The 11,719-nt window shown below is 44.6% G+C and overlaps 1 protein-coding gene across 1 annotated transcript; it reads left to right on the forward strand.

Moving 5' to 3' along the window:
- Nucleotides 1–834: 834 nt before the first annotated feature.
- NPTX2 (neuronal pentraxin 2) lies at nucleotides 835–10,760 on the forward strand. Its single transcript, XM_058816026.1, has 5 exons — nucleotides 835–1,384; nucleotides 2,747–2,963; nucleotides 6,074–6,318; nucleotides 7,770–7,949; nucleotides 9,149–10,760. Exons 1-5 carry the CDS (start codon nucleotides 932–934, stop codon nucleotides 9,374–9,376), a joined length of 1,323 nt encoding a protein of 440 aa, XP_058672009.1. The 5' UTR covers nucleotides 835–931; the 3' UTR covers nucleotides 9,377–10,760.
- The last annotated feature ends 959 nt before the right edge of the window (nucleotides 10,761–11,719 follow it).

Genomic DNA, 11,719 nt, shown 5'->3' on the forward strand with positions numbered 1-11,719 from the left:
TCTGCTGATGCATAAAGAAATTGTTTCTGAGTTTTTCCAGTCGAGGCAGACTTTTTATTGCATATCCACAAGAAGTTTGTAAGAACTGTTTGGTATTTGTATGTCACTTGGAAAACATAAAAGCCTTCACGGATTATACATTTAAAATAACTGAATAAGAGGATCAGCATTAAAAACATTGGATGCCACAAACAATGTAGCTGAAACCACAATGCTCTTATGGTCCAGCTATAGAATTGTGGTACTCTAATAGTGAGATGTCCGTGTCTCTTTCCCCTCCATAATCAATGTGAACAGTGATGCACAGCTTGAACGGCTCCCGTTTTTCTGACGGCATTGTCCTGTAGCTCAAAGAGCCGCTGCAGGCCGGCCGTAGCCCAGGCTGTGGAGGGGAAGGGACAGGGACAGGGACAGTCACAGTCCCTTTGCTCCGCACTGCTCGGGTCACCTCGAGGCGCTGGGTCCGCTCCTGACCCGCTCAGTCCCAGAAAGGCACTGACGAGGCGGAGCGGGATCGGCAGAGCGCACCGAGGTGGATGGAGCCGGGCTCTTTATGGCGGAGCGTGCTGCGGGGACAAGGGACAAGGGGTGTCACAGACCCACGGGAGGTCAGGCTGGGCACGGGGCGATGGAGCGGCCCCGCCGCGGGTCCCGGTCCCGGTCCCGGTCCGGGAGCGCTCCCGACCCCGCGCCCGCCCGGCCCCGGCCCGGCTGACGTCATACAGCTCGCAGCCAACCAGCGCGGGCGGCGCGAGTCGGGCCCCGCCCCCCGCGCCCTCGCTGCCCATAAAAGCCGCGGCCGGCGGCGGGCGCGGGACCGGCGTGAGGGGAACGGGACGGGACGGACGGGACGGGGCGGCGGGACCCGCTCCTGGCACCGCGGCTCGGCCCCGGCCGCCCCGCCGAGCGGGCGCTGCGCTCGCCAGCCGGGATGCTGCTCGTGGCCGCCGGGCTCCTGCTCGCCGTAGCTGCGGGCGGGCGGGGGTCGCCGGCCCCGGAGCAGGAGAGCCCGCCGGGCAGCCGCTTCGTGTGCACCTCGCTGCCGCTGGACGCCGCCGGCGCGGGCTGCCCGCTGCCCCCCGTGCCCATGCAGGGCGGCGCGCTGCCCCCCGAGGAGGAGCTGAAAGCCACGGTGCTGCAGCTGCGGGAGACCGTCCTGCAGCAGAAGGAGACCATCGGGAGCCAGCGGGAGGCCATCCGGGAGCTCACCGGCAAGCTGAGCCGCTGCGAGGGGGCCGACGGCAAGTCCGTCACGGGGGCGTGGAAGAACGAGGTGGGCAAGGGCAAGGACACGATGGGCGACCTGCCGCGGGACCCGGCGCTGGTCATCGAGCAGCTGAGCCGCACCATGCAGACCCTGAAGGACCGCCTGGAGAGCCTGGAGGTAGGGCCGGAGCCGCTGCACGTCCAGCGGGCACTTCGGGCACGAGTGGTGCCTAAATCCCTGTGGAGATGGATCCAAACCGGCCCAGCCCGCGGGCGAACGGCTCGGTTTGGCTTGTCCTGGTCTCTTGGTTATTTATCTCCTCTCTTTAATAGTAAATACCTAAGGGGCTCCTCTTGAATGTGTGCTCCCACTGCGTGGGGGGAGATTATGGTTTCCCTGCTTGTCACCAGCTTAGTTTCTGTACTAATAATGTGTAAATCTCCCTTTCTGGGGATGTGACTTCATGTGGTTTGAGGCACAAAGCTGACGTCTTGGGCAGTAAGACCTCGGCATATGGTGCTGAACAGAGCAGTGGTAATGAGGAGATTGTGTTGGGCAGATGGTGCAGATAAGATGATGCACTCAGGGCTGACACAGAATGGAAAGAACCCGATTCTGTGCGCCCCTGAACAGAAAGGGGATTTGGTCCAAGCCCACCGATAAGTGATTTCCATGAGCCTTTGGACAGTGCCCATGGTTTGAGTGCTGCTCATGCACTCATGTTTTGTAGAGAGGATTCTCACAGGGTTTGTGCTGGTGTTGTTTTGCTTGTCACACCCTGAAAGCCTCACATGCTGCTCCCACTGTCCTCCAGTCAGTGCTGATGTGAGGATGGCGAGTAACTTCCCAAGGGCTGTTCTGTGAGTGCTGCTTTGCAAGTGCAGTTCTGAATGAGCTGATAGTATTCATTCCCTCCTTTTACCACTATTGCTGCCTTCCTGAAGCATTCCTTTTAGCGCTGTAGAAGAGAAACGCCTCTAGAATAACGTGGTAGGTGGAAATGTTGTTTTTTTAGTATCTTTAAAGATACCAGTGTTATTTGAGAGTGTGAGGTGCCTCTTTTTTCAGTTTGAATAGGAATACTTTCACTGCTTAGTACTTAGATTGATTTAAGGAGCGTCTTACTTTGGTAAATCTGCTTTCAAAGTAGCTTAATTTTTAATCTAAAATGATGTGATAGTTTTTGTGTTTACTTACATTGGCCATGTCACTAACAGTAACTAAAGTAAAAATTGACCAGTGTGCCACATGTATGTGTACTAATAGAATTACATCAGACCTGCTCCTTACATTGATTTCACTGAACATAAATGTATGAAAACTCTTTCATATAAAGTGGTGGAAGTCTCTAACAAAAGTGCCCTTTAGTTTCAGGACCCGTTTAGCTCCAGTGCTGATAAAAGCACTGACTATGACAAATGCTAAAAAGCAATGGAGAGCTCCACGCTTTTACTTTGCTGCTTTGGGCCGGGAGCACGCCTGCATTTGCCATTTCTGTGTCAGGAATGACAATATTTTCCCCCTTGTTTTGCCCTGAAGCACCAGCTCCGGGCCAACGTGTCCTATGCGGCGCTGCCCGGTGACCTGCGGGAGATGCTGCAGCGCCGGCTCGGGGACCTGGAGCGGCAGCTCCTCAGCAAGGTGGCCGAGCTGGAGGATGAGAAATCCCTGCTGCACAACGAGACCTCAGCCCACCGGCAGAAGACAGAGTCAGCCTTGAATGCATTGCTAGAAAGAGTGTCTGAGCTAGAGAAAGGTAATTGCTCGGGATCGAAACGCTTCCCCATCCTGGTTAATTTTGTTTACTCCTTCCTTGCAGAGCGCTAGACTAAATGTGGGCCTTGAGGGAAAGACACTGAGGTACTGGGCTAAATAGTAGGTGACAGTGCAAATACTTGGATTCTCCCTTTTCTTTTATCTCAGGCTTCTTGCTTGACAGGCAGTTGCCTGGCTTTGGCTTCCTGTCTCTTAATTTGGTGTGTGTGGGTGGCTAGGATGAAACTCTTAGTGTTTGTGGGATGGAAAGATCTGTAAGGAGGCAAGTGGAGATAGGAATAAGTATGGCATGGGTGTAAATAGCTACATAATGTCAAGCATGCATCTGAGCAGAGCTGCCTTTATTGGGACTGAGAGTCATAGGGGCTAAATTTAATTAGCACAACTACCTTTGATGTAATGAATGGCATTTTAGACCAGCTTTGTTTCCTGCTGCTTTGGAAGTACTGATGGTGGCTTTTCCTTTTGTTACTGGCTATGACTTTGGGTAGCTGCAGCTACTTGAATTATGCTCTATTCTAAGTTTACAGCCTTCAGAGTTTACAGTAGATTACACATGGCCCACTGGGGGATGCTCTCATAATCCTAGTCATTCATTCTGATTCTTGCCTTAATTATTACTGAGACCTCTCTGCTTGAGTGGAATCTGTTTATTTGAATTACAAATGTGTGTGAGCACAGAACTCTTTCTGTATTGATTGTGTCCATGTACAGAGTGGGCTGTAGAGGGCTGGAGTTACAGTAAATCTCCCTGCCCAATCCTTAAGTGATTTTCCAAGGTGAATAACTCTGCTTAAAAGCAACTTAATGGACAAGCCCTCCAAATGGTGCAAATATGCACATCTCATGAAATTAGAAATGCAGCCTAATGGGCTTGTGTGTGATACTGGATCTATTCTTTCTTCTAAAAAGAGAGAAGGAGGAAGCTGATTTTCTACTGGCTCTGTCTTTTAGCATTTCCTGAGAGCCAAGATAAAGCCTAACTTGCAACCAAAGTTATGGAGAATTAGTGGCCTGTTAATGTCTTATGAGTCAAGTATAGATAGTCCTTGTCTCTGAAAGATGTGACTCATATCAGAAGGAGAGAGTGGTGGGAGAACAAGAATGTGTAATTCAGCTAGGCTAAAAATAACCTGTTCCCACCTTTATTTTTTTGTGTGGGGAGTGAGGGCTGTCTTAAGTCTCTTTGGGAAGTGAAGAATTTGGGACAGGAACCAAGATACAGCCCTTCTTTTACTTGTGTAATTTGCTATTACTGTACAGCTTAGCTGTTCTGGTTCCTCTGCCAAATCAAAGTGAGGTTAATAATGATGAAAGAACTTATCTTTTATTATTTTATTTTAAATACAGACAACAATTTGTCTGGTCTCATTTGAAAATAGTATTTCTGTTGTGCTTTTATTTAAAATGCAGTATTGTTTAGCATTTCTTCCCTACAGATAACTGGAGTGTCATAAGCTCCTCATTGTCCTGAGACTAAATAGTGGAAAAAAACAACTTTATGAGATGCCTCTGTAAGCCTTGGATTTTATCTGTAGCTGTGACAGCAGTTTTAGTTAGCAGTAGGGCAGAAGAGTTTAAAACTTGTACATCTGTTTTGATTCCCAAAGTTTTCTGTTAATTCCTTCAGTGGTTGTCTCCACTGACAGCAGAGCAGGATGCAGTAGAAAAAGCAGGAGGTAAAATCCTGCAAATAGTAGTGCCTGGACTTCAGTGGGATTCCTAGCTTTGCTTGAGGAACAAACAGATCATTTACTACATCTAAACTTATTTTCTCTATCTCTGAAAGAGAGATTTTCTCTATCTCTTGCCCATCTAGCCCAAAAATAATTGCTCTTTTAATGGAGTATGTTTCTGTTTTTTTCTGTGTGAGATTGGTTGTAGCAGCCTAGTGGAGGTTATTCAGTATTATCCCTGAGACCCTGGTGTTTATTTGCTTACCAGTTAGACCATTTCAGGTCTCTAAGGTTCCTCATGACAGATTCAAGCCAAAGAGAAGCTTTTTCTTCTCCCACCCCCTCATTCTGTGAAAAACGCAGCCAAAACACTTCAGTTGCTTCTGAGAAGTGGAAATGAGAGAATGCCAATGATTTAAAAAATACATATGAGAATTATGACAATTTTTTGTGACAGCTTTTCATTTGGACTGGAGTGTGAAGTTTGGCAAGAGGATTGAATTTGTTTCGGGAATGTGAGCAAAGGAAATGAGGGAGACTCAGAACAGGCTGCTAAAAAGTTGAGGGTGACATTACTACAGAACTGTGGGGTTGAATTTGTGGTACAATGTGGGATTTATTTCTTAATACTTGTAGAAAATTACTTATGAGCATCTAAATCAAGTATATGATATAGAGTATCGGAACTTTAGAAAGTTTTGGCCTAAAGTTCTCAATTTTGTAAGCATGTCTAGAATATCTCACTGGTTTTTATGACTTTTTTAGAAAAAGCTAAATAATAATTTCTGCTCTTATAGTAAATTAAGTGTCTAATCTTCCCATAATTTATAGCTTGATATTGTATTTTTAATTCAGATCACTTTGAACTTTTTAGATCTTGTCCTGTTCAGCTAATGGGGTAGAAATCAGTTCTGAATGTAGCTGCTTTCTGGACTATATCAGTGGAGTCTTTTTTCAGATTTGCTGCTCAGAATGGGAGTGTTAATCTGTGTGTTAGCCTGAGATCTTAACACAGAGGTACTGCTTGTGTAGCAGGAGTAGGGAAAGGAATCCTGGTTGTGAAGCTCTGTCATGCTTTAATAATGAGCATAGCAGAGAATCCATTTTACTGACAGTAAATGTCTTAAACCAGTTTGAATTGTTTGAAACAGGGAGACCTCCAGCCATGAACTAGGCAATGAAAGATTGTCTACCATCTGTTCTTTTGCTCTAAATGAGCTGAAATAAACTAAATTATCACAATGTGGATAAAATCTATTTACATCAACATTCAGTAAATACTACTTCAATATTCTTTTCTTTCTGTACCTCTAAAGTGATTAAAACCAAAGATTGTCAATATCAATTGTGTGTTAGCCTTATCAATGCATTGTTTTGCTCACTGTTAAGGGTTTTTTGCTCCATGTGATTCCAGGTAACAGTGCATTTAAGTCACCTGATGAGTTCAAGGTCTCGCTCCCTCTCCGCACCAATTACCTGTATGGGAAGATCAAGAAGACCCTGCCAGAGCTCTATGCTTTCACTGTGTGCTTGTGGCTCAGGTCAAGTGCTTCTCCTGGCATTGGCACTCCCTTCTCATATGCTGTTCCTGGGCAAGCCAATGAGATTGTCCTCATAGAATGGGGGAACAATCCAATTGAGCTGCTAATTAATGATAAGGTGAGATCTGATGAGCTCTTTGTTCTCAGTGTAACCAGAACAGGGCCTGACCCCTTGGTGCCTTTGCCCTGGCTCCTTCCCTCCCTCTGAGAGAAGCCTTTGAGGTGCTGCTCTCTGCTTCTCTGCTGCCCACTGGCTGATTGCAAGTCCATTAAAGCACTTGAAGCAGAAGTTAAAATGTACAGATATTTGTGTGTTGGGACCAAGCAGCTTGACATTAGATGTGCACACACTTGTGTTGTCTGAAGTTACAAGCAGATCTTGGCTTCTTGGGTTTTAATTTTTTTTATTTTATGAAACACAACCAAAATATGAAGCCACACCATTGCCAGACCTGTGAGATCTAAGCCAGTTGCAGTATTTTTATCTTTCTAATTGTAGAAGTTACAAATGTTAAATGAATTTTGCAGAAGACAGAGCAAAAGGCTCTGGTTTTGTTATGCTCAGTGACTGAACATCAGTTTAAATACAATTTTTCAGACTTTAGACACAGCTACTTCATACCACTGATGGTTTCTGACAAGCTGGAAAAAATATTGAAACTCATCATTAAACCAGTGTCCTTTCTCCCCACCTTCAGTTGGGTTTCCTGGTAACTCAGTGCTCTCTGAGGGATCAGGTGTTCCTGCACAACTCAGGTGGTTCATCTTGTGGCTGATTATGGACTTTTAACAGTCCTATCATCCTCCCAGATCAATAACCAATTATTTTTAATGGTTTGTGGAAGAGAAGCAAACTTGAGTCTCCTTATGTCTGTCATATCAATATTCTGTGAGGCTTTTATTTCTCCCACGTCACAGCTGCTCCATAGCCACTGCACTTGTGTCTTGATGTTGACCTGAGAAGGTTTTCAGCTCAGACTCCTAAAGGAGCATAATTCCTCCTTATTGTGAGGCCTAGGGAGCAGTTCCCACAAGTTCTCCTGGTAGCAGACAGATCCATTTGTCAAAGTTGTTACTGCAGATGGTGCTGGCAAACCCCAGATTCTGAGAGGAACTTAATGTGAGCACTGGATGGAATCTCACTAAGCACTGAGATTTAAACAACAAATGTCACAGATTAATGTGTGCAGGATGGGGTTGGGCTCTTCTCCCAAGTAATAGAAAAAGGAAATGGCCAAAAGTTGTGCCAGGGGAAGTTCTAATTGGATATGAGGAGAAATTTCTTCACTGGGAGGGTGGCAAAGCACTGGGACAGGCTGCACAGGGCAGAGGTGGAGTCACCTTCCCTGCAGGTGTAGATGTGGCCTTGGCACTGCTGGGTGATCTTGGAGGGATGTTCCAACCTAAATAATTTTATGACTCTGTGGGATCCTACAAAGCAGGATGTGGACTAACTCTTGCCTCTATAAAGCTTTGCTTTGGAGGACAGAGTAAATACTGTTCCTCTTTACATGTTTGGCTTGAACTGCTGGATTTGGGTTGCCACATGCATTATTCTGGTTTTTGTAGGTTGCTCAGCTCCCTCTCTTCATCAGTGATGGAAAATGGCATCATATCTGCATCACATGGACAACCAGAGATGGAATGTGGGAAGCTTTTCAGGATGGAGAGAAGCTTGGCACTGGGGAGAATCTTGCTCCTTGGCATCCAATTAAACCTGGAGGTGTCTTGATCCTGGGTCAGGAACAGGTGAGTGAATGACAGGGTGTTCCAGGGTTTAAACAAAATCAAAACTCCCCAAGCAAACAAGAGCTGTGAGAATTTCTTAAACTTTTGATCCTGTTGTATACACAGTATCAGACTGAAACAAGGCAACAAATACTTAATGAAATCCCACTTAATGAAATCCCAAATTGGTGTATTTGTTTCACTTATTAAATATTCAGAATATTCATGTTGGTGTTAAGAATAAGTCCTTTTAGAATATTGAAGAAAACCCCAGAGGATTTTGAAGTTTGCCTTTCTAGTTAACATCTCATAAGTCATGAATTGTGTGGCTCCTGGTTTCACGTTATTGCCCTGCTTACATTATACATTTACTAAAAAAAGCAAATATTGTAACAAGTAGCTGGAAATAGCCTTTCTTCAGGATTCCCAGGTTCACAGTTGGAGCAATGAAAAATTAGTTTTGTGTGTATTGATTTTAGTAGATACTTATCCATGACAGAAATGACAGAATGGCAAGTTCAGTATCCTAATGCACTCTGCAGAGCTCACTGCTGAGTGAGGAAAACTGTCTGCAGGTTTCCTTTATCTCTGCCTGCACTGTGCTGGGGTCTGTCCTGTGCTATCAGTTCCAAGTCAGTGGAATGACTGGATTCATTCAAAAATGAGTGATTTCTGTCCTTGGGTAGTGAGTGGAGCAAGAAAACACTTCTAGGCTTATGCAGTGGCAGTTTGAATCACTCATTTACAGCCAGACAAAGCCTGGGTGTTTAGATCCAAAGATCACATCTCCCAGTCCCTGCAGACAATTGGGCAAGGGCTGCACAGTTGTGGTTTAATCTATGGCCATAAAGCTTGCAGGGTAACCTTACACATCCCTGCAGCTCTCCTGTGCTGGGCTTGCACAGTGGCTCTTAAATGAGCCTCCAAGTTTAAAGCTGCCTTCCTGCTCTACTGCTCCAGGGCAAGGTTGGTTCTGTGCAGCCTTTTTGTGGTGTTCTGCAGTCACCACTGCTTGCCCTCAGTTGCTTTGACACAATCCAGGTTGGAGCTTGTCACTGAATGCCTTGTTCAATGTAGCCCTTGTAGAAACTCAAATTTGTTCACTGTGACCAAACTCTGCACCCCTCTCTAGCAGTGGGGCTGGGTGGGGAGGGTCTTCAAGTTTGAGAAGTTTATTTTGGTGTTTTCTTCATCTAATCCTCACTCTCATGTGCCTAAAGGACACAGTAGGAGGAAGATTTGATGCAACTCAAGCCTTTGTTGGGGAGATGAGCCAGTTCAATATATGGGACAGGGTGTTAAGAGCTGAAGACATCATGAATATTGCCAACTGCTCCATCAACATGCCTGGCAACATCATCCCCTGGGTGGACAACAACGTGGATGTGTTTGGAGGTGCTACCAAATGGCCTGTGGAGACCTGTGAGGAGCGCCTGCTTGACTTGTAGCTGTGATCACTTCCCATCCAAGTGCCCCCTTTAGTAGGACAATCTTCTGTGCAATCTAAAGCACTTCTTTTTCTCCTTGCCCTTCCCCAGTCTTAACTCCTTGAAAGAATAAAAAAAATTGAGTAAACTGCCTCAATGCAAAGATAGCTGCTAGTTTGGGGCATTGAGCCTGGCTATGAAAGGAGCACTTCTTGACCAGAGCAGCCCTTGCTTTCCTATGGCCTGATCCAAAAATGTGCTTTGGCCTGCAGAACCCTTTTGGTTGGGCCTTAGACATCAGCTCTTCTGCAGGGAAGGAGAACAGGGTGCACACTTCACTCTCATGTTCCTGAGAACGTGCAGTGCTGACAGCACCAGGAATAACAGACTAAATGTGAACCCTTCCTTCCAGTCTATTGTCTCCTTCAAAATAAAGCCATTCTTTTTTTAGCCCTTTTTTTAAAAAAAAAATCACTTAATCCTTACACTGCAGTGGTTATGGTGCAGCTATGGGTAGAGCAGAACAGCCACTGTCTGAGTGCAAGGCTTTTGCTTCTTAATTTGCAGATTAAAAATCCTTATTTTATGATAAAAAGGTGATGTTTGGAGACACATTGTACCAGTTCAATTTGAAGAAAGGGCTGTTGAATCAGCACAGCTCCATTGAAGCAGAGGTGCTTCAGGTGAGGTTCTGTCCCAAAGCCTGTCCTTTGCTAGCCAGGATCCCAGCATAGGTGGGTGGATCAAAGATTGTACTTGTATTTTCTGTAGGCTGAATGTACTGAATTCCTAGTGACCTGGCTTGTACACTTTTCTCTATTGTTTCCTTGCTTCAATGTCTTTATTTTTTTAAATATACAAGCTGTGATTAAGTGAATTTCCATTTTGTTTTGCTTTGAAAGGCCTTCATATGAGCAAGTGCCAAAGTTCAGTTTCTGCTTGCTGAGAATTGGTATATATTTTTCCAGCAGAAAAGTCTTCTGCACTGGTTTATATGTTATTATAATGGTCCTATGTAATATGAAAATGTGCTGCTCTTTCAATTCTTGTTGACTTCTGTAAGCACTGGGCTGACTATTATATTTTTTTATCATTTTCTCTCAATATTTTGCAAACAATGTTGCTGTTTCCTTGGCGTTGCTGTGAATTCTTGGTTTGTGGCTCGCAGATAGCAAATGCACTGTACTGGGAAAGAGTTAATACTTTTGTTATTTAAAAGAAAAAGGATTTAAAGGGGGGGAGGGGGAATTTATAAAGCTAAATATCATATTTTATTTTTCATATGTTTGAATTGTAAGAATAATATGGTGACAGTCCCATTTGTAGGGTAAAGTTACATATTTCCATGAATATGTAGTATGCTGTTCTTAAAAGAAAATTCTTATAATGAACTTTTAATTAAAATGCACTGTAAAATGAGTTTCCTAATTCTTTTATAGCCACACAAGACACTGAATATTCTCTTTCATAGCTTCTATGAGTTCACCTGCTGTCTCTCTAGACTGGTAGAAGGACAGTCTTGTAAGGAGTTTTCTTTATTCCCTAAAGTGTTCTTGTCATCATTGGCTTTAAAATAAACACACACACACTGCACCCTCAGCCTACAACAGTGCTTTCCCTGCCCCAAGAAAAAACAAACACAAAACTCACTTCATGTCAAAAGAATCTGTGTTGTGAGGTGAGGAAAAGTGCAGAATTCTCATCTCCCATGGGCTGGTTCCAGAAGAGGCATCAGCCCTGCAGTCAATGCACCTTTATTTATCTGTTTTTTTTCCAAAGGCTGGAGGGGCTAAGCTCTGGAGTTTTACATATTTCACTCTGTTTTTAAAAGGTGCAACAGTGAAACTGTCTTGGACACTCTGCTGAATGTCCTGGAGCCCGTGTGGGTGGTGGGGTTTGCTGTTTTATTGAACACCACCACCAGTGTTTGAGTTCAGTGCTTGGCTGAGGGAGGTCTTTACACATCCCTTGGCCACGTTGCTCTTTATTCAGAGCTATTTAAACCCTCACAGTCTTTAGCCAAATGCACCTGAGTAAGAAGCCCCACCTCCATGGGAAGATGTTAATGGTGGGGGCTGTACTTTGTTGGTTTGGTTTTTACTCATTAAATAGTTCAGATGGTAGGGATTTTGGAGGAAGGTTTTGGTTTGTTGGAGATTTTGAAGACACTGACTCTTCAGGAAAAGCCAAAGGTAAATATTTCATTGAGAAGGGTTTCATTATTTTTAATACCTATACATGTATATACACACATACATATTATTCTTTCTTTTGTGCAATAGTACCTTTTCATTAAGAAAAGATGTATTGATTTTTGTACCTTTATCTGTTATTCTGCTGCTCCACATCCTGGGAGTCACATGT

The sequence above is a fragment of the Ammospiza caudacuta genome, chromosome 17, assembly GCF_027887145.1.
Source record: "Ammospiza caudacuta isolate bAmmCau1 chromosome 17, bAmmCau1.pri, whole genome shotgun sequence".
Classification (NCBI taxonomy): Eukaryota; Metazoa; Chordata; class Aves; order Passeriformes; family Passerellidae; genus Ammospiza; species Ammospiza caudacuta.